Source organism: Mesocricetus auratus, unplaced genomic scaffold (genome assembly GCF_017639785.1).
Source record: "Mesocricetus auratus isolate SY011 unplaced genomic scaffold, BCM_Maur_2.0 Super-Scaffold_100021, whole genome shotgun sequence".
In the NCBI taxonomy this organism is placed as follows: Eukaryota; Metazoa; Chordata; class Mammalia; order Rodentia; family Cricetidae; genus Mesocricetus; species Mesocricetus auratus.
Window position 1 is genome coordinate 18,464,429 of NW_024429202.1, and position 27,426 is coordinate 18,491,854.

The following is a 27,426-nucleotide window of genomic DNA, read 5'->3' on the forward strand; positions in this document are numbered from 1 at the left end:
CACAGTAAATGAAAGTTCTCCTCTCTACTATTTGAATGGTTTACTTTTGCTTAAAGTTATAAGATGTTCACCTTTTTTAGAGTAAATGTATCTTTTTCTTATTTGTTTGTTTTTTGTTTTTGGAAACAGGGTTTCTCTGTGTCACTTTGGAGACTGTCCTGGAACTAGCTCTTATAAACCAGGCTGGTCTCGAACTCTCAGAGATGCGCATGCCTCTGCCTCCCGAGTGCTGGAATTAAAGGCGTCCACTACCACTGCTCAGTAAGTGAATGTATCTTGGCGTCCACTACCACTGCTCAGTAAGTGAATGTATCTTAAGAAATACAAGCTGTCATTAAATTAGGTTGTGGACAAGGTATGTGTAAGTATGTGGACCACATAAGATAATATAAGGAACTTAGGTTAGAATTTTTGATTAGCCTTTGTTGCTAAGAAGAAAAAAATTGAAACTGTAAGAAGTTAAGTTATTAGGCACCACAATTATTCTTCCTTGGTTGAGATAAATCTCAAAGTTTATCATTGAAATTGTGATTATATTTTATGATTTGTTAGCATCCAAGAATGATTATAAAACTATTTTATTACCATAGTGATAGTTTATGAAAATAGAGTCCTAACACCTTACAGAAAAGTCTGTAGAGTTTCTATAAATGTATTCTTAAGTATGTAACAAAGGATCATATATCATTACCATCAATTGTTAAGCTAATTCATAAATTTGGGGCCAGAGTGATGGATCAGTGGGTAAAGGTACTGGTAGCCAAGCGTGACAACCTGGGTTCAATTCTGGACTCCACATAGCAGAATGAGAGCATCAAATCCCCCAAGTTATCCTCTGACTCCATGTTATATATGGTGGTATGTTTACACAACTGTGCGTGTACACACATACATACACACACACACACCACGTGCATGCACACTCAGGCTAAATAAATAAAAAGTAAAGAAATTGATTCATAAATCTAAGGTTATGCTTAAATATTTGAAGGTTTATAAGCATTATAAAAACAATACCTTTTCTAATTCCTTAGGTCAATTATTAATTAATCTTCACAGGACTGTTATGGACTTAGTAAGATCAGAGATGAATGAAGCGTGTGTTCATGCACCTATTTTCTGTTGTGTAGTTTGAAAATGCCCCCCCGACACACCCTTTGGTCTTCTCATTGAGCCTTTTCCTTAGCTGAGATCCCCTCTTTCCAGGATTTAATGTCAAGTTGACAGAAATCATAATGCCAGCCCACCTTCTGTCCTCCCTTCCTGCCCTTCCCTTCCTTCTTTCTTTTTCTTTTCTCCCATCCCAAAGTTATATCCTATCTACGTGGAGTATCTGTTTTCCTCTGAACGCTTAAAGTATTAGCTGTTTGCTTAGAGATACAAAGCTGGCTTCCGATTGTTTCCTTTCCTTTCTGCTGGGAGAACGCATTGGCTTTCCCCTAGGAAGAGTTGTGTTTTATACACCTAGCACTCTGATCTGCACTACAGCAAGTGAAGGGGAAAAACCCTATTTTCTTCAGAAACAGAAACACAATCGCTTTCTTTCAAAAAGTTTGCAAGCATTTGAACCTAGAAAGAGACAAGTTTGTACATGAACAACAGTATCTCACTGGCATTTGCTTTCATTTTATTTGACGGTTTAATTTTTAAGAACATCCTCTTTGAAGGCAATAATGAGACTTCTTACTTTACTAATATACTAAATATAAATCATTATGAAAATAAATCACTTCATAGTGTCTTATCCACAACTCACGTGAAGTAAAAATATTTAGTTTCTAAGTGTTTTGTCCAACAGCGCTCACAAATAGATACAACATTTTAAAAGTTTCTGAACAAATAAGATTATTTGTCTCTGGGTTCACACTCAAGGGAACCTTCAATTAATTAAGGCGATATCAGTGTATATCTATGCATTGATGATCAATTACTCATATGGTTTACCTTTCCAAAATAATACTGAGTTATGTGAAATCTGAAGGAAGACTATTCAATGAACTAAGTTTGACGAAGATAAGATAAAACTTTCTCAAGTCTTGCTAGGCGACTAACAAGAAAGGTAAATGTGTTTCCTGTTTCACACACGAATGCAGCAGGATTCCTATAACCACATGACTTCATAGTTGTAATCTCAAGGGGACTTCTTTGCTTTTCCTTGCAATCAACGTAAGAATACTCTTAAATCTTCTCAAGTGTTAGTGGTAGAGGTAGTCTAGTAAAGATGTCAGTTTTTATCCATTTAACGAGTGATGGTGGTGGAGACAGTCTGGTAAAGATGTGAGGTTCATCCGTTTAGCATGCATTTATTTTTCTTAATGTTCTTGAGGTGACTCGTTCCTTCAGCTCAGTGATACTACACATTACAATGATGAGAAAATGCAGCAGTCTCCACCTAACAGATCAGATACGTTTTTTAAATATTGTGTTGAGTGTTTAGCTAACACTTTTATACATACAGAAGCTTCTTGAAGGTTCTTCCTAATTGTATTACAATAGAAGAATGTATGCAATAAATAGTTAACATGACAGCCAGTTCAAGTATTATTATGTTGCTTAATTTCTAAATGAACCCTATAATGGAAAGACTTAAGGATGAATTTGAAAAATATTGAAATTAGATTATCAGGTTCTGTTAAATTGTTAAGTATATATGGCTTAATTTCTGTTCATTAATTTATATCCACCCAATTATAAAGCAAATTTGGAGGGGAAAAATAAAACTTTCCAAAACAAAGAAACAAAAATACTAGAGGATTTTGCGTGATTTTTACATTTTATTAGTCATTTTTATATTAAGTAATTTGTTGACAGATAAAAATATCCATGAGTTTCCTAAAGAAATCTGAGATATTGCTTGTAACTACTGGTAATTTAACATTTCCATATGTTATTTAAAATTTCTACCAGTATCATCTTTAAATTCTTTCAGAACTAATACTAGTAATTTTGCTAGACAACTTGACTTAAACAGTTCCATAGTCATGAGCCCAGCATTCTTCCCTTTCCATTTTGGAACATATGAGCAGTGACTCATCTCACATTCTTGGCGTACCAGATGATAATTAAGGAAGTGCCGTGATGACATAAAGAATCATGTGTAACAGTCAGTCAGTCTCATAAAACAGCTGGACAAGGTTTTAGCTAAGTCACATGGTCCTTATATAGGACGCTTCCTATCTCAAAACAAAAGAATGTCCATAGGAAAGCTCAGGGGAGGCATAGTCACTCTCCATAGTGTAATGGAATTGCAAAGTGATCCTTCAGAATTGTTCAGGAATTAGAGGCCTGTGTCCGAGTTCTGAGCATAGCTTCATGCCTCAGAATCTAGCTGTTACTAAGTACTTGGAAAGGATCCAAGTAAGAGCAAAGAAAGTGAAACATGGGTTAGGAAACAGATCCATATGAGGGAAGGAATGAAAATACTGAAAATTGGCCCTTACATGTATGATGCTTAAAGTTTAGCCTCAATGACAGAAGGGTGGGTTTTGAGTCATGTAGCTGAACCATCAACGACAAAAGGCTCAGGTTCTTTTCAGGCCAGAACGAAGGGAAAGCAAAGCTTTGTAGTTGTTGTTATTTGCTGTATTTTAAGGTTTCTTTAGTTTTAATTATTGCCATGTGTGAGTGGGCGTGTACATGTAAGGGCTGATGCCCTAAGAGGCCAGAAGTGCTGGGTCCTCCTGGAACTGGAGTTACAGGGCTCTGTGAGGTACCAGATGTGGGTGCTGGGATCCCAATTCAGGTTGGTGCAAGCTGTTCTTGACAGCTGAGCTGTCATCTCTGTAGTCCCTGGTTGCCGTTTCTTTCTTTCTTGTATACAAAGTGATGGGTTCCATTATGGCGCTCTCATACATACTTTGTTCCTGTGGATTCTCACCCCTCTTCCTTCCTCTGTCCTCCCGGCCCCCTCCTGCAAGTTCCCTCACAGGTCGACTCTCTTCTTTTTCATGTCACATGTTCTCTATTACCGTCTCTTTCATTTTCCTCTCCCTTACTGTCCCCTACTCATGGTCCCCTTTTTAATTTATTAGTTGTATATATGGATTAATTGTCATAAGTAGTATTGTAGTATTTATATATTCTATTACATATATGCATATGAGAGAAGATATGTGGTGTTTGTCTTTCTCAGTCTGTGATACTTGACTTAATGTAATATTTCCATGTTCATTGCTGTCCTATTTACAATAAGTAAGAAGAGCAATTGGCTTGCTCGTCTCTCAGTGGTTGAACAGATGAAGAAAATGTGATGCAGTGGAGTCTGTTTCAGTTGGGAAGAAAAGTGAAATCGGCATTTGTGAGGAAATGGACAGATCTGTAAATTTTTTAGGGAAGTGTAACTTTGCTGTGTATTCTATATCTCTCTAACAGGTTCCGGGAAGGGGAGAGAGACTCAAAGCCTTTACCAGTGGAAGCCTGGTACAATCTTCAGGGCTGAGTCATAGGATGTTCAATGTTTGTTCACTGAAATAAACTTTGACTGCATGAGTTCCAGGGATTTACTAATGCTACTTATTCATTCTTTAGCTGAACAAAACCATTTAGGAACATGTATGGTAGTTATAAGACACACTCTAGTTCCTATTTGTAATTGTGTGAGAGTTAAATTTAAAAAACAGCACATATGAATTTAGAACCACAGCCCCTAATGCTGCAGAAGACTTCAGAGAATACGAAGTATACAAGGATAAGAATATGATGGAGCAGTGTTAATACTCTATCAGGTTCCCTAAAGATGACTTTCATTGCTATAAGTCAGTCTTTTGGAAATAATCCTCCATATAGAGTGAAAATCCCTTTCAAATATTTTATAGTGCTGTTTATAACACAAAAAAACTAAGTTTGACTAATAACAGCTTATACTGGAGGAGAGGATAGAGACGAAACTGCAGTCGGAATGTAAGATAAATGAAAAGAATTAATTCATAAAAAAACCTGAGTTTGTATAAAGGCCCGTGTGGAAAAGCCACACTCATAGGATCCATAACTCAAAATTAGCAAAGACAAGATGTAAATTTTGACATAAGAAATTAAGTGCACCACTCAGTTTCAAAGTGATTTCCAAGAGTGATGCTATACTCCAGAGGCCCCAAAAAAGACTAAATTACAAAAATACAAATTAGATTAGCATCTATTTATTTCTTCCCTTTCTTTGAGACATATTCAGGTTTTATTTGTATGAAATTTTCTTGGCATTTTGTGGTTATTCATTGACACTTCTATCATCTCAATAGACTGAAAGCACTTTCTCTCTAAAACTGTACTTCTCCTTTGATCTTTCAAGTTTAACTGACATATAAAAACACCCATAACATTTTTGATACATGTATGCAGTGAGTGATATTAAAATGAAATCAGATGTATTTATCACATTAAGTCATCATCAATTCCTTATGGAGAAACTTTCGAAATATTTTTTAAACCTTTTGAAATACACAATGTACTGCTGTTATCTGTGGTTGTCCCTCTATGCTATCCAACACCAGGAGCTATTCCTATCTCACTGTGTTTAGCATCCACTGATTCCTCCCTCCACAATCCTCCTCATGCCCAACTGCGCTAGTTTAAATGAGAAAAAGTCTCCCACAGGCTCAAGTATTTGAACATTTGGTCCCCAAATAGTGATGTTGTTTGTAGAGATGTGTAGGAAGAGATCTTAGGGTCAGCGCTACAGGTACCTAAGATCTCTCCCTACAGAGATGGTTCAACTTTGCTGGTGGGCTAGCTTTGAGAGTTCATTGCCTTGCCCACTTCCAGTTTATTCTGCTCCCCTTTTACAATTGAATATGTAATCTCTTGGCTCCCTGTCCAAGCCACCTGCTACCATGCCTCCCCTGCCCAAGACATATGGACCCTCTCCCTGGAATTGTAAGTCCAAATAAACAATTCCATGAGCCTTTTTGGTCATGGTGTTTTCTCACAACAATGAAAAATAGCTAATACACCTCCTCTCCTGGGCTCTCCTAACCACCATTCTACTCTCATGGACTATCCCTAACTTCCACGAAAATGTATGGGATTATATAACCCTGATTTATTTAGTAAAGCAACCACCAAGTTAATTAAGGAGAGAGAGAAAGACAACTTTTCACTAGAGATCTATTTTAGTAACAAAAAATTCAGAATATATTTATTCCATTCTAAGTAGAATATTTTTATCATTGTACAAGATTAAGTTTTCTTTAACTTACCCAGTGTCATATGTTTTAAATACGTAACAAATGAAGTATGTTATCACTATTCTCACTCACAAAGTCTTATTATCTGGCTATCTTTCACCCCTAGCATTGCTTCACTTCAAACGCAAAGCCATCCAGCTGCCAGAGTTTTACCGTAAGTCAGAACAGTTGCAGATCTGAAACACCCCACCCTTTCTTTCCTCTAATGGGTCATAGTGCTGAAAATCTACAATACTTAATATGGCCTCAAAAAGCGCCTTAGCTTAATATTCCAGACACAACTACACAAATGATTAACTGAGAGGGAGGGTGATTTACCATATCAGGATCAATAATAAATCAGAAAATTCATCTCTTGAAGTCTATTCCCCATTTCCCAATCCAGCTCTGAGTGTGATGACTTTAGGATCAACAATACGTAGAAATTCAAAATTCATGAGCCATCACCTTTGTATTATTAGAGTATTAATAAAGGCTCACTAAGAAAAAAAACACTCCTCCTGGTTAAGAGAAAGCATCTCTGGGCTAGGTGGTGACATAACATTCTAGTTGGTCCAGACCAGTCACCTGTGCAAAGTACAACTTCTAGGCAGGTAGGCTCCTCTTAAGCCAATGTAGAGAGGTAGATGGAATCTTAGACCCCAGACTGATGGCTGAGAGGCCAGCATGGGACTGATCCAGACCCCCTGAATGGGTGTCAGTGAGGAGGCCTAGGCAATCTATGGGGCTTTAGGTAGTAGATCAGTATTTATCCCTGGCATACAAATGGACTTTGGGTGCCCATCCCACAATGAGGGATGCTCTCTCAGCCTGGAACGAAATGACAGACTCTAGAGATTCTCCCATGGAGGGCCTTACCCTCCCTGGGGAACGAGTGGGGATTGGGTGGAAGACTGGGAGAGCTGGTGGGGGGGAGCAGGCATGGAGGGGAGGGAGAGGGAGCTGGGATTGACATGTGAAGCAAGCTCGTTTCTAGTTTCAATATATAATAAAAAAATAAAGAAAGAGGTACATGGAGCATGCTTCCCTTTAACGAGACACTATTTTTTTCTTCCCGTGGATTCCTCCCCCCGCACAGTGTCCTACAGAGTGCATCCAGGTAGCAAAGCGTGGCTTCTCCTCTCCCTTCTATCTGTGCTCTAAGCACTTCCCTCAACACTTTGGGCATCCTTACTCCTTGCCATGTGTGTGCTTGTCTGCCACGTGTCTAACCTCCATGCTGGTTCAAAAAACAGCATGGTTTTCTTTTCTCTCTCTTCCCCATTATACCTCTCTGGGGGAGATTTACTGCTGACTGCCCCGAGGGTTTTTCTTTTAAACTCTAATAAAATTGTCTTCAAGATCCCACATGGATCCGTTCTTAAGTTCTTTTAGCAATAAGAGTAAGGCCCTTAAGAAGAGAAAAACCTTCCTCTGAAAAGATAATGCAGACAACTAGATAGTGCACCACCTAGAATCTTCTAAGGCATTGATACTCACCCTTTGTTAGCTCAAAAAATATGGAAGAAATATTTTTTTCAAGTCAAGAAAAGCACATCAAGTTTTCAAGACACCCTTGTCAATATACTTTTAAGTGTACAATAATATAGATAGGTATAGATTTCTTGAGAACACTTGCCTGAGCAAACTTTGGGTGACCAACAGGAAGCCAGGCTAAAAACACTGAACTTATGCAAATAGGTTTCTGATCCCCACATTCACGAGGCTTCTTCCCTCATGAATGTCAAGTAGAATATGCCAGAACAATAAAAACAAGTTCAGGCACAGAAAGCATTTTCATTTTCCATATAAAACAACATCTGCCTTTTCCCATGCTGACTCTGCAAGGCAGCTTATTTACAAATATATAAATAGCTGCAACTTTACTCCAGGCCCATTGAAAAATCAAAATGGCATCATGCAAGAGGAGCATCCTAGCATACTTGGCTCAGTGAGTGAAATGTAAGTGGAGATGAGCCAAGTGACTTGACACTCACTAGTCAGCTTAACCAGACACCCTTCAGTTTCCTGTCATGGAGGAACCCAGGGTTGTGCTCTGCAGAGCCAGAACATTCACTTTCATTGATTGTCCAGAGACTAGGGGATGATTTAGAGCCAAAGGTTGGAAGGCAAACTTCAATTCATTTATAATCCTGTGGACTCAAAGAGAGAATAACATCACCTAATAGTGGCAATACATTTAAAATCAGCTTATTCTGCTTTCATAAAAGTCCAGTGAGTTTAGAATGACTCACTCCAGTCAATCCTTTTCCCACATTGCCAGACTTACAGGGATTTAAATCAACAGGGAAAAAAGAAGCAATACATCTTAATATTTTAACAGAATATATTGCTTTTCCTAAATGCATTAAGAAATGTTGTCTACCAGGAGTTAGTTTTTCTCCCTCTTTCTCTCCTTCTCTTCTTCCTTCCCTCCCTCTCTCCCTCCCTCCACACACACACACACACACACACACACACACACACACACGTATCTTGCTTTTCCTTACAGCACATGCATAACCAAGCACGGAACTGCCGGGCTGCCCTCAGTGTCTGCTCATGAGGTCACCTGAACAGCTACACGTTATGGCACCTAGTGAAAGTACCACACATGGCAATCACTCCTTATGTATGCCTCCAATATCAAATTATGCTCTTCCTTAACATCTTTGTTTCTCATCGATGAATGGACAGAAGGATGCCGTTAAATTAAAGTCTTCCAAAGCATTGCTAAACAGGAAGTTTAAAAGAAACATTTCTAGAGGGGACAAGGAGTTATAAACTTGTCTGTGTGAAGAACCTGAGGATGGGAAGCAAGATGTGTGTCGAAATTGAGAGCATTCATGCATGCTGTAATCATTTTCACACAAAGACATCTATGCTGAGTGCTAAACCTAGGGGGACTATGGTGCTTTTCCATAGCAATGCATTTACACACAAGGATGTTCAAGTTTGATCCAAGGTATAAATGCCAAAAACACTAAACTGCAAAACAATTTCTTGTCACTTCAAGCTCTATTCAGAATATGGAAGAAGCACCCAAGGGTGAACTGTTATTCTAATTCATCATAAAACTGTATAGACATGAATAAATACAGTAGCGGTCTTTTGTCTCAGAATCTACATTGAGGCTTATGTTTCAAAGTTCACTTTTAAAGTCAGATATCAGTTATGTCTAATTCAAATGGTAATAAGACTACTCTTAAAATGTATTTAATTTTTAAAAGACTATTTCTTTGTGCATGTAAAAGTTTCATTGCAGAGTTTTATCGATAACGCATACATGTCGTATATTCCTTGCAGCATTGGGGAGGCACTATTTAGCTTTTACGTTTTTGAGTAAGAATTTGGAATATCCTTGGAAAACAACTTTTGAAGTATTGTTAAAATGAAAAAGAAAGCGAAGTAGTTTACTCACCTAGTGTCTCTGAGAAGAAGTGCACTTCCCAATTTGAAACAGGTTTTATCACCTTCGCAAAATGCACGCCTCAGAGCAAAGCTCTCTGCCAAATCAAAGCCTGGAAAATGTGACATGTTATTAAACCGAGGAGTAAACTCACAGACATAATTGGTTTTTAAGCAGGAGTTTGTTATCCAGATCCACAGATTGATTGATCTAAAGTAAAGTCTTTCTGTTTGAAATCAACACTCATGCTTGATTTCTTTTTTGCATATTTTCCTTTTAGAGTAGAGGAGAATTAAAATTCTCTTTGCCTGCAGAAGGCATAGCTATCTTTCTGAAGAATGGTTTGTAAACAGTTCTTTCTGGCTTTGCCTGGTCTGATTTCACAGCAGTACTCCCGCTTCAACCTCCCCAAGCCTACAAATGCAAGTGTGTACCACCATCCTTGCTTCTCACAGATTTTCAAGGGAATACAATATCAGTTTGCTTTAATTTAGGAATTGACCTAAGCAAAATGTTATGGTAGTTCATTGTACCATCTCTAAAGTATAAACAGAACATTAGCCAGAGTAAAAATAGTAGCTATTCTTCTCAAATCTAAACAGCCTCTAACAAAAGCACGTATCAAGAGAATTATGTGGATGTGGGGATGCTTGGAATTCAAGTGTAATATATATGTTATCATCATGTATATGTGAGAGAGTTGGAGAAAAACAGAAAGAAAATATGGAAAGGAAAGGGAAGGAGGAAAAGCAAAGTAGGAATTTTGACCGGGTTTCATAGCATATGCCTATGATAGATTTTGGAGGCTGAAGTAGAAGGATCCTGAGTTTGAGGCCAATCTGGACTATACAGGGATATCCTGTCAACAAACAAACAAGGAAACAGCAATAACAACGAGCAAGCAAAGGCAACATTCACAACAAAAGAAAATATAAACAATTTCTAATTAAAAAATCTAAAAAAAATAAAAAAAGTGTAAAATCTAAAAAAATATTACATCAGTATAGTATGTAAATTATGACTACATCTGGATGCTAAAACATCTTCTCAATAATATTATTTTCTCTTTTCAAAACTGCTGCAAAAGACACAGCATTTGTCATTTCACATGACTTTTGTTCTGCATCAAGGTGAGGTGCTATTACCCAATTGTTAAACAATATAGACAGTATTTCACCTGCAGCAATCGCTTCCCATTTCTATGTGGATGTTATGATCTTTTTTTTTTTTTTTTGGTTTTTACGAGACAGGGTTTCTCTGTATTGTTTCGGAGGCTATCGGTCCACCTGGCCTCGAACGCACAAAGATCCGCCTGCCTCTGCCTCCTGAGTGCTGGGATTAAAGGCGTGCGCCACCACCGCCTGGCTGGATGTTATGATCTTAACTTGTAAAACTGGCAAAGGAGCACTCAGGCACATTTAGGGAAGACGTCTCCAAGTCAAGAGAATAAAAATCTCTGGCTTGGTGGAGAACTAACATTCCATCTGGACAGTCAATGAGAAGGCTGCAGAGCCACCCTAGGACGGGGGATGCACTATAAACCGTACTAAAGAGATAGGGAAATCATTATTCCTTTAATGAGATAATGTACGTTACCCTCTCTGGATCCCCACTCCCCAGAGCAGTGCCTTAGAGGACTGTAACCACACAGTGTCCGTCCCTATGAATGGACACTTTGCACCGAGTGCTAATTAGCAAAGAACGCTTACCTGAAACTTGAAGTTTGTCTCTGTCATCTTGATGTCCCTCCATCCTCAGGATAGGGCAAGTTGTTTCTATTTAAAAAACAAGCATGACTTATGTGAGGTAAAATTTCCATCCTATTTTTTCCAAATAAAATTGAAAGCTACCATACAATCATAAACAAGATAAGAGTGAAAATAAAAATAAAACTGAAATATTTTATTAAATTTCTATGAAGTGGGGATGAGGATACCCATCCCACAGTATGACTATGAAGATTAATGTTTGTTCCTATAAAAGAATAAACTATTGCCGGGCAGTGGTGGTGCACGCCTTTAATCCCAGCACTGGAGAGACAGAGGCAGGCGGACCTCTGTGAGTTCGAGACCAGCCTGGTCTACAAGAGCTAGTTCTAGGACAGCCTCCAAAGCCACAGAGAAACCCTGTATCGAAAAACGAAAAAAAAAAAAAAAGAATAGAATATTGCCTGGCCCGTGGTGAGAACACAGCTGGCTGTTATTATCACTATTATTCAAACATCCACATGTTTCTGTATATTTGAATAGGAATCAGCTAGCTTTTACAGCATCATTAAACTCTCGAATGCAATGCATATTCTGTCAATTACACAAGTGAATTATTGCCATATTTTATCAGGTTGTCCTAAACCTTTATAAGAGCAGGGAACATGAGTAAAGCAAACTAAATAAAATTAGAAAGCAAAGACATTTCTGTATGATAAAATTTGAGGAAGTTAACACTTTATTAAATTTGTCCATAATACTCATGGATAAAGAGAAAGTCAATCTCTACTCAGTGAGCTTACATGTCCAATAAAACTACATTATACATTAGTTTTTGAAATAATATATTTAAATCTAATTTGAAATAATATATTTAAATCTAATTGAGATGATAACCACAAATGAAGTAATGCTGACAAAACTGCAACCCACATTTCAAAGTATGCCATTACGCCACAATATAGCTACACTCTTAAATGCATTAAACCTTTCGCATTATGTAATCACAAGTCCAATTCTCCACATCAAAAATTTATGTTTGAGTTTCATGTCTTAAATTTTATAGTGTAGAAAGGAAATAAGCTGCTTATGGCCAAACTGGACATCTGCTTGGCTGAAAGTGAAAGCGTCTAATTTTCCAGTTAACCTCTGAAAGCCTCAGTCCTTCATTTGACAAATATACTTCAGACCCAGAGTTGTGGCAAGGAATCAGCATAGCGTATTTAACTAGAAGTCTCAAGGTCTAAATAATGTTATCACATTATTTGTAAGTAAAAAGCAAATAATATTCTTTCTGAATGACAATTAAACTCCCAATTCCAACAGATCAGGGTGTGTGTGTGTGTGTGTGTGTGTGTGTGTGTGTGCTTGTGTGCATGCATTTTAACACTGACAAACTTATTCTCTAGTTTAAATGGAAAAGCAAAGAAACAAAAATAGCTAAAGGCAAAGGTGAATAATAACTTGGAGACAAACCATGAGATGTAAGGTATCCTCAAAAACTACAGCAATTCAGTGGGAAATAGAGGGTATTTTTAATCATTTGTGTCTGTTATTAGATATTGATAAAGGAAAAATTGATACAGGAGGAAATTATAAATGTGAAAAATAAAACATGAAAGAGGTTTGGTAAAGCATAAAGCTTTATAAACTTGGAGAAGCAAAGGATTTCATGAAAGAGACAAAGCATTACTGTCAAAAGAAAATATTGATAAATGGGGCTTAATTAAATTAAAGCACTTATTAATCAAAAGATCAGAAGTGTGAAAAGACAAGCTCGAGAATATAAGTTATTTATAACACATGCATCTTAAAGAGAGAAGGCAAACCACACATAAGGAGAAGCTATCTAATGAAGTATTGCATCCAGCACATACCCTGAGCTCCTACAAATGAGCAAAACGTGAGAAAGCTTATTTCTAATACACTCTAAACACTTTAAGCACTTCACAAAACAGAATATCCAAATTAGCAACCCACATATTCAAAGGGGTGCCACCTCATCAGTAATCAGAGATGTAGAAAAAACTACTGAGATTCCATTAAATGACCAAAATCAAAAAACTGTCATTCCAAGTGTTGGTGAGGATATGACAAATGGTTAACATTTTCAGCTCTTCTACATTGCATGTGATGGTGGCGAGTGGTGCAACCACCCGAGAAAACTGTTTGACAGTATTTACTGATGCTAATGATGCATGAACTCTAGTAAGAGAAACTCAATGGCCCAAGAGACGTGAAAACAAAACATGAATGTAAATGACCTTTCTAGATAAGATTGCCCGTGCTATCATTACTCATAGCGTTACAACCTACAAGTTCATCAACATGCTGGCAGAGAACATGCTACAGAACAACAATGAAAGAACTGGATAAGAGTACAAAATGATTTAGCTTGATATGGTGAAATGTTTGGATTTTGAGGTAAAATAAGTGGGGGAAGTGCCATCTCCCATAAATACATACTACCTATTCCAATTACGTGGTAATTATACAACCAATCTCTGTCACAGGAGCAATTAGCACCAAGGGGTACTACCTGGGAGAAAGTACACAGAAATCTTCTAGAATCCAGGATATATTTTATGATTTTATTTGAGTGATAATTGCATGAGTAAAAAATCAGGGTATTGTGCTTTTAACATTTACTTACTTTAGACTAAATAAGCAAAATCTCAACACAAGGAGAAAAACAGCAGCTCTCTTGAGAAAATATTTTAATCTAAAAACTGCTCTACATTTTAAATTATAACCAAGAAAATCTCAATAAAAATGTATATTGGCTATGAATGTCTCTATGGCACTATGCCACAAGAGGAACCTTGCATTTTTCATAACATAGGCACATAGGAGAAAGATGCAACCTGTGATTGGCAGAAGAAATCTCTGGGCAGTGGAAGGGCTTTCCTGCTGTGAGATTTTGGAAGGGAGGGATAGGTGTGTGGCCTCTTTCCAGTAGGAAACTATACATCTATCTCCTTTAAGTTCTACCTATCAACTATATGTTGATGTCAATGGAATAATCACACTGCTTTGAAACAAATGAGATCAACATTTCTGGCAATATTTATGTATTTCTCCACTAAAAGTATTTAGTTCTTAAAACATTAATGCCAATTCCTACCTTTAGAACACACACTTTGTTGTGAACAGCTGAACAAAACAAGTTAAAACTGTTTTTTAAGATTTAAGGTTCAATAAGACAAATCCATGAAGATTTATGAAATCATTGCAAAAAATGAAGAAAGAAGCAGTGGCGATGCCTATCCTAAGCTTAGATATGCTAATTAATTAACTTAAATATTGACATATACATTTTAATATAAAACAGTGGAAGTAACTAGCACGAGTTGGGCATGTTAGTTTATTCTAATACAGACATATAAACATACAAATGAATTTTAATATTAATGTACCTTTAGACTTATGCGTAAGATTCAAATATTGTCACAGGTAGAGAAGACCAAGCACAGCAATTCTGTCCCTCAAAGGCCCTCTGGAGTATTTCAGAGTAATGAATGTCGTCTTTCTAGGGAAAGCGCACTGCTTGCAGAACTCAACAGTTTTTCAAAGGCAAATAAAAGTAGTTTTAGCAAATGCATGCTAAAGTGTTAATGACTTAATTTCTTCTTTGTGTGGCTTGAAAGACCTGGGCCGTCTACAGGATTGGTGGGGTATTGAAAGGAGCAACAGGAAACAAAAGTGAAGTCATCTAGTTCAGCTTCACATATGTCATATGTCATGACTTCATCTCCATAGCATCTTTTAACTTTCTGATTCCGGGTCATCTGAACATGAGTCACCCTAGAGAAATAGGTCATGCAGCTACTCAGTGGAAAAGTAGAGAAAAACATACTTCTTGCAAATCAACTTTACTTGTTGACCATATCTCAAAAGCATATTTTAAACAAAATAATAACATACCTAAGAAACTCTTTTCATTCTTTAATATGTAGTTGTTCCCATCATCTGTTTTAGCTGTGTGTTTTAAAAATGAATCTATCACACACACACACTCACACACACACATACACACACACACACACACACATACACACACACACACACGAGATCCAATCTGTTGGTTCTAGTTCTGATTTTACCAGTAGGCATGGATTACTAGATCATCTTGGGACTAGTTCACTTCTTTTTTTTAAAGATATTTAAAAATACATGTGTATGTGTGAGAGTGTTTTTCCTGCATGTATGTATGTGTACCACATAAATGCAGTACTCGAGGCAGTCAGAAGAGGGCATGGATGTCATGGTACTAGAATCACAGGCTTGTTGTGAGCCTGATGTAGGTGCTAGGAATGGAATCCAGGTCCTCTGCAGGATCAGTTAGTGCTCTCTTAACAACTGAGCCATCTCTCCAGTCCCACAAAATATGTTTTTAATGATGTACAGAAACATTAAAAGTATACATGCTCTTTCCTGTCATCTAGAATTTCTATTCTGAATGTAAGTTTTCATTTTGTTATAGCAGTCACTAAAATACTTGACAGCATGTTGAACTGTCTTCTTTCATTTTTCTTTTCTTTTTTTTAAGTTTCCTCTTTCTTCTCATATCCAAGACTAGCTGAAATCTACTGTTTCAATTTTCTCTTTTCAATTGATTTAATATGTAAGCAGTTTGTGTTTGTTTGCTGATGGTCATGCCAAATAGGAGGCAGTAACCTTCGAGACTCTAGTTTAGGAAAAGCAGGAGGTGCATTCATTCTTGTATATACAAAGGTAAAGGGAAAATTGAGTTTTCAGAGCCATGAAGAGTAAAGGCCAGTATGTTCTTTAGACTTCTTGTAGTTTTCTGACTGGTCTTAGCATCACTTATAGAACACACACGTCACAAATAATAGGAAAAGAAAAAGTGTCGTTTGCTTAGTAAAGATATAATTTATGTCTTAACTTTGCTAAAATGCACATATCTGAGGCTGGAGAGATGACTCATCAGTTTAGAGGACCAGAGTTGTGTTCATAGCATCCATATGGTAGCTTACAGCCATCTAAAACTCCAGTTCCAGGAAATCCAACCCTGGTCTCTGAAATCTGCAGGCACCAGAGAGACACTCATGTGGTACACAAGCATACATGCAGACAAGACACTAAACACATAAAATAAATATATCTAAAAAAAGTTTTTAAACAAAGATAAAAATAAAGTGTATATCTCTAAACATTTGTGTTTTAACAGTAGTCCCCCTGGTATGAGTTTTTCATCATGAAATCTTAGTAACTCAAGACCAACTGAAATGTGCAAATATTAAATGAAAAAATTCCAGAAATAATTTTAATTTAAATTTAATTATAGAGTATTGAGGATATTTTAGATTTTATTTTAGTGCCAGTTATTGCTGTCAATCTCTTACTGTGATTAATTTACCGATTGATCTTCATTATTGGAAAGCAATAGATGTATAGAAGAAACCGTATATGTAGGGTTTACTGTTACCCATAATTTCAGACATACACTGGAAGCCTTAAGATATATCTCTTGTGGATAAGAAGGGATGACTCTATGATAGCTCTCAGATAATTGTGACTTAAGTCTTTTGGAGAGAGACTGTACAATATAAATACAGAAGCCTGCCATTCTATGTTATCTGGGAAGGGACAAATGAAGCACTATCTCCCAGGAGAACTCACAGGACAGTATACATTGCCAGGGTAAATTTGCCAGAGTCCATGCTTTGGACTTTGCAGACTTAGAAATCAGATGATTTATAATCACAAAACACAGCAGTATGTGCCCCTACCCCCGCCCCCTACCTCCTGCCCCATACCCCTGCCCCTCATTCCCTTGACTCTGGTCTCCAGACCTTTGTGCCACAGAACCTTTGTGCTGGCTGCTTTACAGGTATACATGTGCCTTATTTCCACTGCTTTGTGCCCCTACTTAATGACCCTACATGAACCCAGCCTTCCCTGCCCATCTGTATCTTCCATTACATCTCACAGAATTGCCCAATATGGCAAATAAACAGAAGATTTGTAATCAAATATCAGATACATAATAACAATAATATTTTAACGCGTGTCTGCTACAATTGTCTAGAACATCCAGGCATACTGGAAAACATCATTGGTTATTTATCTAAACTTCAAATTTAACGAGGTTCTTGAGATTTTATCTGGCCACTTTCCCACACTCTGTGAGCCCAGGCATGATGTTAGCCTGAGCTACAAAGATAACAGTGGGAATGGGAAAAGGCAGAAGGAACGCGATACAAGAATCAACAAGCCATGGTAATGAGAAGAACAGAAGGAGGAAGGAAACTTAGTTTGGGTAACTAGATAAAAGTCTGACTCACTGAAATCTCCCATAGAAATAAGAGTTCACTGTACAAAATCAGTAGCAGTTAGGAGGATCTGTAAGTGTTAAGATTGAGGAGCCATTAAATAATTCAAATGTCTGAATAGAAGTTTATGAATCAGGGGTATGGGATTATCTAAAACTGGGAAGCTGTGTACAGCAATGGAAGCAATAAATACAGTAGAGAGACAACACACATAATGCAAGAAAATATCTGCAAACTGTTCAACTGGCTAGAGATTAATGGTTAATAACCAGAACATGCCAGGGACTCTAAAATCTCAACAAGAGAAAAGACACTGAATCTGATTAAAGCCATACAATGATCTGAATTTCTCAAAAGACAATGTGCAAAAGGCAAACCAAATGCATAAAAAAATTCAGCATCGCCAATCATCAGGGAAATGCAGATTCAACTCAGTGAGAACATCTCAGTCCAATTTGAAATATCAAAAAGACAAGTAAATAGATGGAGATGATAAATAGAAAGCAGATCTCTTGCTCGCTGTCGATGCTATTACATTTTTTTGTGGAAAATAGTGTAGGAAACATGAAATGAAGCTACATATGATCCAGTTACCCCTCTACAAGACATTCCCAAATGTAATAAAATTCTTATACCAAAAAGATATTTATTTCTGTATCTATTAAAATGCTATTCATAGCAGCCAAGCTATAGAAACAACCAAAATGTCTATTGACGAATAACTGAACAAAGAAATTGCAGTACATGTAAACACAGTTGGTTTCAGCCACAAAGATGAATAGAGTCTTGTCATTGGTAGAAATGTGAGCAGAACTGGAGGACCTTAGGTTAAGTGAAATAAGTCTACAATAGAAAGAAAAATACTGTGTGTTCTTGTTCAGATGTTGGTGTTCAAAAAGAAAAGCCAGGTTCATTGAAGTGGAGAGTAGAATAGTAGCTGCAAGAATCTAAGAAGGTGTGATGATTAATGTCAACTTGAAGGATCTAGGATCACTAGAAGACCAGACACTTGGTACATCTGTAAGGGAACTTCAGATAGGTTCATTAAAGTGAAAAGACCCAGCCTAAGAGTGGGCAGCATCTTTCCCTAGGCTGGGGCCCTGGGCTGATTAAAAAGAAGAAAGCAAGCCCAGCATTCATCTCTCTGCTTCCTGACTGAGTGGCAATGTGACCAGTCATCTCAGTCTGTGCCATGACTCCCTTTCCATGCTGGAAACTACCCTTAGGGTATGAGCCAAAATAAACCCATAGCTGCTTATGTCAGGTGTTTCGTTCCAAAGACTAGAAAAACAACCAATGCTGAAGCATGGAGGAAACGGGGGCAGGGGTGGATTTCAATGTTCTGACCTACAGAAGGAACTACAGTTAACAATAAATTACTGGAGATTGCATAAATAATGAGAAAATAGGAGTTCAAGACTCCCCAACACAAAGAGATGTTTAAGAGCATATAAATCCTTTTAATTGCATTTAATAATCATATGTATATGCATATTGAATTATCACACTGCTTCCCAGAAATATGTACAAATATTATATGCCAATTAAAATCTTTGTCAACAGAGGAAGGAAGGGAGGAAGAGGGAGGGAGCAAGAGAGGGAGAGCGAAAAGGGAGGAAGGAAGGTAAGGAGAGAGAAAGGAAGAAAGGAAGGAAGGAGGGAAGAAGGAAAGGAGGGAGGAAGGAAGGAAAGGAGGGAGGGAGGAAGGAAGGAAAGGAGGGAGGGCGGGGGAGGGAGGGAGGAAGCTAGCTACAAAACTGAAACAGATCAAGGCTGCAAAGCACACTTGGGAGTCACTTGGGAGTGACATGATTCACTTTTGGAGCATAAAAACAGATGATCACACAGGGAGTATGACAAGCAGAGACAAGTAAGGGAACACCTTAGGAACTACTTCCCTTATCTATTTTCTGCCTTGATTTTCCTTTTTCTTCATACTACAGAAATATACATAAAGTATTAATGAATTTTTCTTATAAAGTCATAATTTAAAGTTTGGTTCATTGGACACTTCTTTTATCAGTCTCAAATCTCCATTAAGGAAAGTGACTTTCCTTACCTATGATACTAGTTAGGGCATTCCGTCAAGATCAGAAGTGGAGAACATGAAGGCACCAGTTGCCTACAGATGTAGAACTACTTAGTTTGTCTTTTATTGGTGTGTGTGTGTGTGTGTGTGTATGTGTGTATGTCTCTGTGTGTGTGTCTGTGTGTGTATGTGTCTGTGTGTGTATGTGTCTCTGTGTGTGTCTGTGTATGTGTGTTTCTGTGTGTTTGTCTGTGTATGTGTGTGTCCCTCTCTGTGTGTATACATTTGAATGTAAATGTGTCTAGATGCACGTGTGCATGTGGATGCATGTATTCATGTGTGCGCATGTATATAGAGGCCAGAGACGATCAGGATGTCATTTTCAGGAGTCACTCACTTTGTTTTGGGGGACAGCTTCTCTCACTGCCCTGGAACCCACTATGTAGTCTAGGCTGGCAGGCCTTCAAGCCTCAGGACTCTTACTGTCTCTGCCTCCTCAGAATTGAAATTACAAGTTGCCTGTTTTTTTTTTTTTTAAGTGACTGCTGAGATCTCTGGGGATGGAACTCAGGTCATTTAACTTGAAAGACAGGCCCTTTACTGAGTGAGCCATCTCCCGCATTTTAAAGGCTACAACAAAACTCTCATTGGGCAGAGGCCATAGGAGTCGAAGGGCCTCTTTACTCATCTTTACTGTCTGGGCTCGGACACCTGAGTACTTCCTTTATACACCACCAAAACATTTGAGAACCAAACAACTACTCTTCTATGTTGAGAGTAAATCAATGGCTAACCAAAGTAGACAAAGCATGCTGGACTATGCCACAACAACAACAACAACAACAACAAACTATGGGGAAAAAAAGCTGCCAAATGAGAAAAAAATGGGACACAGCTATTTTAGGGAAAGGCACAAGAGGTCACACAAGTACCTTCACTACTTAACTTTAATTCAAAGCTCTTCCTCCAAAGAAAATACCTGGCCAAGAGGCATGTTCTCCAGTCACTGTGAAGTTTTCTTCCACTTTCCACATTTAGGATTTAAGTACTACATGTACCACTGTGAAGATTTTTAGGTGGTACCATTCTCAGCACTAAGACTTATTAAAAATACAGAAGACAAATTTTTATGTGAGGTTAATAGTAGATTTTTCTGTCAACAAATATAAGCTATATTTTAGAATAATAACTTTTTCCTTAGTAGAGAACTGACTTAATGAGGTTTCTGTGTTTAGCTCTAGGCCTGGGAGAATCCCCAATACCATCTAGACGGTTTACATGAAGCTTGAAAGTTGTTTAAAGAATATTCTCGTAGATGGCCTTCTGCCATCTATTTCACCTATGCTTTTCACTCTGGTTTTCTGTTTTATTTTTAAGATTTATTATAAGGCCACAATAAGAGAATAAACTAACCATTTGATGTGGAAGTTTCTATCAGTTTAGTCCAGTTTTAGGCAGCTGATTAAAGCAAATTTGAAGGTTGTCAAGCATTGTATATATGCTAATATATTTTTCTTCTCTACCCTGAAAGCTGAGCTGAAGCTATCATGGCCACCTGAATACACAAATATATCTTATCCCATGTGAGTATAGTGTAAATTGATCAGAGTTGGAAATGCCTGAATTCAAGATTTTTCAATTTATGTTATTATTGACTCTCCCATATTATTCTTGAATTCTCAGTGATATTCCAGGTCACCATTCAGTGTGCCATAGAATGGAGGACAGCAATGAAGACCCGAGTTATCCTTTATTACATTTAGTTTTAACTGTAAACTGTTGACAACCTCACCAAGTCCAGAACTGAAACCCTAGCCTCCCCTCAGATTTGTTAGATTTTATTTTTAGATGTAATCACTTCCCTCCGGTAAATGGTTAGTGACCACACACACAGGTCTGCACATGAGGAAACTAAAAAGGGAACCTTGCACCGTGAATCAGACACACAAGACAAGACACAAGGAGAGTCTCCTGCCAGGCCAGGCCCAGTGTGTCATATTCTCCAACTGTCCCTGTGATGGCACTGTGCTGACATTTTTAATTAACGTAAATGGTATTTGAGCTGAAGCAATTTCCGTGGCATGTTCCGAATGCACGTATTGCTCTACAGGCACCCGCTACCAAATGGCACGAGAAAACTCAGTGTTTTCCTTATTACTTCCCCTTAGTGCTATATGTTTTGTGAATCTTATTACAATTCAGCTTCTTAGAAAGAAAATCTTTCAAAGAAACCAATTCAGTAAGATATTTGGGGCTAGAATACCTTTGAATAGTTATATACACAATACAACTTGATTAAAGAACCATGATACTCAATGTAGAAAAGTAAAATATTCAGAGGAATTCCAAAATATGGATGTTTGGCTATTGTAAAATGAGTGAGTTCTCGGGATATTCAGTAGATAGTGCTATTATGGTTAATAACACTTTCTGTTCTTGTATAGAAAAGCATATTTTACTATACTCTTTAACAAAGTGGAGACCATGATAAGTGTTCTTCTTGCAATAAATAAGCTATTACAGCTAGAGATTAAATTAAAATTACAGTAGATAACCAGCTAAGGAGTAGATGAGAAAGAAAATTAAAAGCCATTTAATTATCCCAAAGGTGAGTATTTCCCCCCAAGAGCATTCCCCAGTCATCCTGTATTAGACTCAACCAGTTGACTTGTCAAAGACTCAAATAACTGAATTTACTATGGCTTCAACAGGAAATCAGAGTCTCTGCTAGATAGGCAGGAATCAGTACCTCTTGTGATTCTTGTCCTTGCTAAAACCAGACTTGTGTATGTAGATCCTTTAAACTATGTTTCCTTTCAAAGCCATTTCCTACATACTAATGTGGCCAAAAAAATTTGCACTGCTCAGCTAAGGATTTATCATCCCTTCTAGGTAAAGGAAGCCCGCCTACCCTTGTGAAATTGCAAAATACAGCACGTCCTCTTCCTAAAGAAACATTCATTTGGGAGAGCAGATTTTCAGAATGTGGTTGCTCTCCCTAGGTAACCTTTTACTTCAACATGGGTGCACTTGCTAAGCGTTGCTGCTTATTTAATTTTCACTGCAGAAAAGGTGATTTCCCCCAAGACTATGTGACAAGCACAGGGTATCATGAATACACGCATAGAATATTTTCATTTTCATTAGGACTGTTTCAGGAAATGGGCTTCCTCTAAAAGTAGTGACAAATAATCAAGAGGTACCAAGCTTTGCTTTTCTTCTGTGTGTATATAAACTCAAAAACCTCTGTGAGAGGGAAGTTGTACCTACTCATAAAAACTATTATGAAATATTCAAGAGAACATACACAGAAAGATTCAGTCTTCAGATCTCAGGGTACATCACCACATGTGATTATTCTCAGAATACATCCCATGGGATCTTTCCTTATCAAATGACCTTACAGATTCACTTCAGCTTTGCAATATGAAGTACTTGTAGGTTAATAATCTATACAGGCACAATTAATTTTAAAAGTCGGTGATGAAAATGAATGCTTCAAATTGCTGGAAAGACCTCTGGGAATATTTAAGTGACGATTAATAAATTTAACAACTGATAATAAATGTTATCTACTGGATATTGTAAAGATGTGTTCAACCTTTGTTTTTCTTATCTGAGACACCACAAGCTGAACATAATTAAACTCTATTTCTTTTTACATTTCAGAGGCAATTTTTCACTTTTTCTTAATTAAGATTAGACATGTCCTTGTTAATCCTAATTAGTGGTGAGTTTTTAGACTTAATAATTTGAACAAATAATTCTTAGAGGCTAAACTGTGAGATAATATCATGTATATGCATGGAAACATGCATGCATATAATCACATTTACAAGTTCCAATTACAGAAAAAGTTAGATGGCCTGCATGTGAAAATTTTGACATTCACCATGGGTATTGTATGAAGGTCAGTGCTAGAAAACAATGATTTCTCTTTTCTGTATCAGTAAATCTAACCTGTAGCCTCTACAACGTTAACAAGATTTGCTTTGATGGATTTTTTTAAATGGATTTAGGACTATAGATAACATTGATCAATCGAGGTGACCCACTTACCTGGCTTTTCCCTGACCGTCACACAAATGGAAGCAGGAAGCAAGAACATTGCCACGCAAGTCCACAGTTTCCAAAAGCCGGGGTGCCTCATTGTGCCTTGAAATCATGGGAACAAATGGCCACAAATCTGTAATGGCAGAAGCATCCAAGTTGAGATTTTGCACACTTTTCCATCACAGTCACAAAATCAGCAGCAGCAAAGAGAAAGCAATCAATTTCTATATATCATATAATTATATGTTAAGTTATATGATGCTCTAACATGCAACTGGGTGTTTCAATGCATATGTTAATCTTTATGAGTGCTTGGGAAATACTTCTAGATTTCTTCCTAGTTAATTATTCAGTTAATTACTCATGATGACAGATTCTTATCATTTAAAATCCCCCCTTTTCAATGGTTTTAAAGCTGTACCAGTCAAATGATTTTTTATTTTAAAAATTGTGGTAAAATATGTTGTAATATAAGATTCATATTTTGACCATATCTGGGTGTGCATTGTCAGTGTAATTAAGTTTGTTGCCATTGCTTTGCAACACCCACACTCATCCATCTCAACAATTCTATTCAGTTTACAGAACTGGGTATATGCGACCGTTAAGCGAAACTTTCTGTCTCGTTGTCTGCAAATCCCCAATTATCATTCTACTTCCCCTGATACAAATTTAACTATTGTAGGTACCTTAATATGCAGAATCATTCCACTTTTGTCTTCTTGTGACTTTACTTAATATAATATCTTTGGTGATGGTGGTGGTGGTGGTGGTGGTGGTGTGTGTGTGTGTGTGCCTACAGTCATGTGCTTATGGGTACACATATACATGTGTAAGTGTAGAAGTTAGAGGTCAGTCCCAAATGGCACTCCTCAGGGGTCACCCGCCTTGCTTTTTGAGACACGGCCCCTCATGCACCTCACTTTCTTTGGCTAGAATAGGCTGATATGTCAGCAAGCTCTCTTTCCCAGAACTGGGTTTACATATACACACCATCGCACCCAGTATTTTTATGTGAATTCTGGCCATTGGTCTCTGGTCTTCATGTTTGTACACCAAGCATGACTAAGCTCTTTCCCAGCCAATAGTACAAAGTCCTAAAAGTTATACTGAGACATGTCAGAATTTTTTCTTGTTTGGGAGCTAGATGATACATCACTGTTCTCAAACGTCCATTTTGTTCACCATGCATCCATGGACATTAATTTCTTCCCATTTCTTGGCTGTTGTGAACATTTGTTGTGAGCACAGATATAGAGCCATCTATCCTTGTCCCTACTTACAATTCTCTTGGGCATATACTCAAAGAAGAAATTGCTATGTGAATCATATGGTTCTCCCATTTTTAATTTCCTGAGGATCCTCCATGCTATTTTCCATAAAACTCACACATTTCCATTAGTAAGGTGTGCTGATTTTTCCATATCCTCTGTTACACTTGTTTTCTTTCTTTTTGATTGATACCACACTAATGGGTATAAGAAGGTGGCTCATTGTGGTTTTGATCTGTATTTTCCTGAGTATTAGTGATACTAAACATGTTTCACATGCATTATGGCCATTTACATGTCTTCTGTGGAGAAATGGCACCCAGATACTTTCTCAGTTTTTAATAGAAGTTGTTATATTTTCATGTATTCTGAATTTTGACCCTTTGTCAACTTCCAATTAATAAATGTCGTGTCTTATCTCATGGGGTTCCATTCAGTCTACTGACTATCCTTTCATGCACAGACTTTTAAATATAGTTTATTGTATTTTTTATTTATTGCCTATATATTTGGTATAAAATACTATGATTCCGAATTTTAACCACAATTTTGTCATTCATGATTCTGTCTGAAAATATTATATTTATCTGTTATGACTTAATTGACATCATCATACTTTACATGAACTATTTTGTTATTGAACTGAGTTCCACTCCTAAAATTACTGCACATAGGCAACCTTCATTCCCTTTAAAAGGAAATTGATACATGCAATGCCTATTGTACAATTTTTAATATTATGTTACCATCATCATTGTCTTTAAGAATTTATAGTCCTCCTCTACAGGTATTACAATGAAAGATTCATCAGATAAAATCCATAGAGGGCCTGGAGAGTTTGCTCAGTGCTTAAAAGCTCTAGCTTCTCTTTTAGAGGATTTGAGTTAGATTCCCAACATCCACAAGGCAGCTCACATTGACCTGTAACTCCAATCACAGGTGATCTGATGCCTTATTCTTTCCTCCATGGGCATCAGGCACATGTATGCTGTGAAGACAAAACATCCATACACATACAAAATAATGCAAAGTAAAATAAAATATTTTAGATCCTTATAACAAAAACTTTACTATAGTTAATTAGGTAAAATTGAAAGGAAAAATATACTGTATCCCTCAATTTTATTTGACAATTATACTTTTATTAGAAATAGCTCTTCATGAATCATAAATCATGATTTGTCGTTATTTACCATTTAATAAAGAATAAATCATGAAAGAATTCATCACACAAATGTCTGTCTCTTGTCAATAGACTCTGTTTAGAAAACAATAAGCCCACCATCTTTGATATTCTACAAAACACATGCCAAATGCTCAGTTCAGCATTTTAAAATTAATTCAAGATTTTGGATATTTATGGTTGAATAGCTAGAGTCAGCAATTGCAATGTTAAAACTGAATGTGTGGTTCTAAACATCAAACATCTGGTTTTATGTCTTAATTATTTTGAATTCTAGATACAGATGTAGTCCTGATCCTCACACAACCTTGCAAATTGATCACAGTTATTATCTCATGTCTGTTAGTAACTGTTAAAATTAATGAATTTTGAATTTTGATCCAATTGTCAGGGAGATCTGTGATTGTGTTTTAACTGGGGTGATTTCTCTCAGTTGATCAATTAGCACTGTAATATAATAGTTAAAATATTGGCTTCCTGTGTGAGTTCCGCTACTTGTACATAAGTTATGGAAAATTAAGTCTGGATTCATTCACCTGAAAGCTAGGCTCATGGCCATTGAACTATGGTCTCTGAAGTTGTCTGCTGCTATATCCACTAAGGAATTATTAGTCTAATTATCTCTTCCTCTAAGGTTGATTTGATAATGAAAAGTATAAGCGTTAAATAGTTTTAGAAATTCATTTTCCTCAAAACGTTGGTTCCTGTTACAGCAACAAAGAGCTAGAGAACTATAAAGTCACAAGCATACAGAGTTGGTCTTGATATCCCCTAACAATTTCCTTGAGATACTCAGAGGGCGACAGAACTTAGCATTAACTTTATCTATCCCACAGTGCTTTGAGTGTATGATTAGTTGATCAAAGGTTTTAGTACTTGGACCTCCTACCGCTATCCCTCAGTGAGATCAGCAGAAATTTATACAAGAATCCATTCACTCCCCATCCTAACTCAGTCTCTTCTGAATTTCCAATAGCCAAGCCCTCATCCTCCTGTAAACTCTCATTGGGTTCCCTAACTTCACATTACCTTGAATCCCTTCTAATCTCCCTACAGATCCATTGTTTCCTACTTGACTTTTCCTATCTACCTATCAATCTATCTATCTATCTATCTATCTATCTATCTATCTATCTATCTATCTTCCTCCATACCTATCATCTACCTATGTATCTTTCATATACATATATGTATATATATATATATTCCATCCATTCATCCATCTACCTATCTCCTATCCAGTTGGATACATCATTTCCATCTTATGCTTCCTTATTTCACTAGCAAACATTTTCTAAATTTTTTAAAAAGTTCCGTTGGG

The 27,426-nt window shown here is 37.1% G+C and overlaps 1 protein-coding gene across 4 annotated transcripts in view; it reads right to left on the reverse strand.

The window, feature by feature from the left end:
• The window catches only part of Col19a1 (collagen type XIX alpha 1 chain), a 313,664-nt gene that overhangs the window by 279,581 nt on the left and 6,657 nt on the right, over positions 1 to 27,426 (reverse strand). For all 4 annotated transcript variants that reach the window (XM_013125565.2, XM_040729471.1, XM_040729472.1 and 1 more), the window contains exons 2-4: positions 23,658 to 23,784; positions 11,277 to 11,342; positions 9,580 to 9,679 (exon numbers count right to left, since the gene is read on the reverse strand). In XM_013125565.2, the coding sequence (XP_012981019.1) occupies positions 9,580 to 9,679; positions 11,277 to 11,342; positions 23,658 to 23,748 (257 nt within the window). In that variant the 5' untranslated portion in view covers positions 23,749 to 23,784. The remainder of the gene's footprint in view (positions 1 to 9,579; positions 9,680 to 11,276; positions 11,343 to 23,657; positions 23,785 to 27,426) is intronic.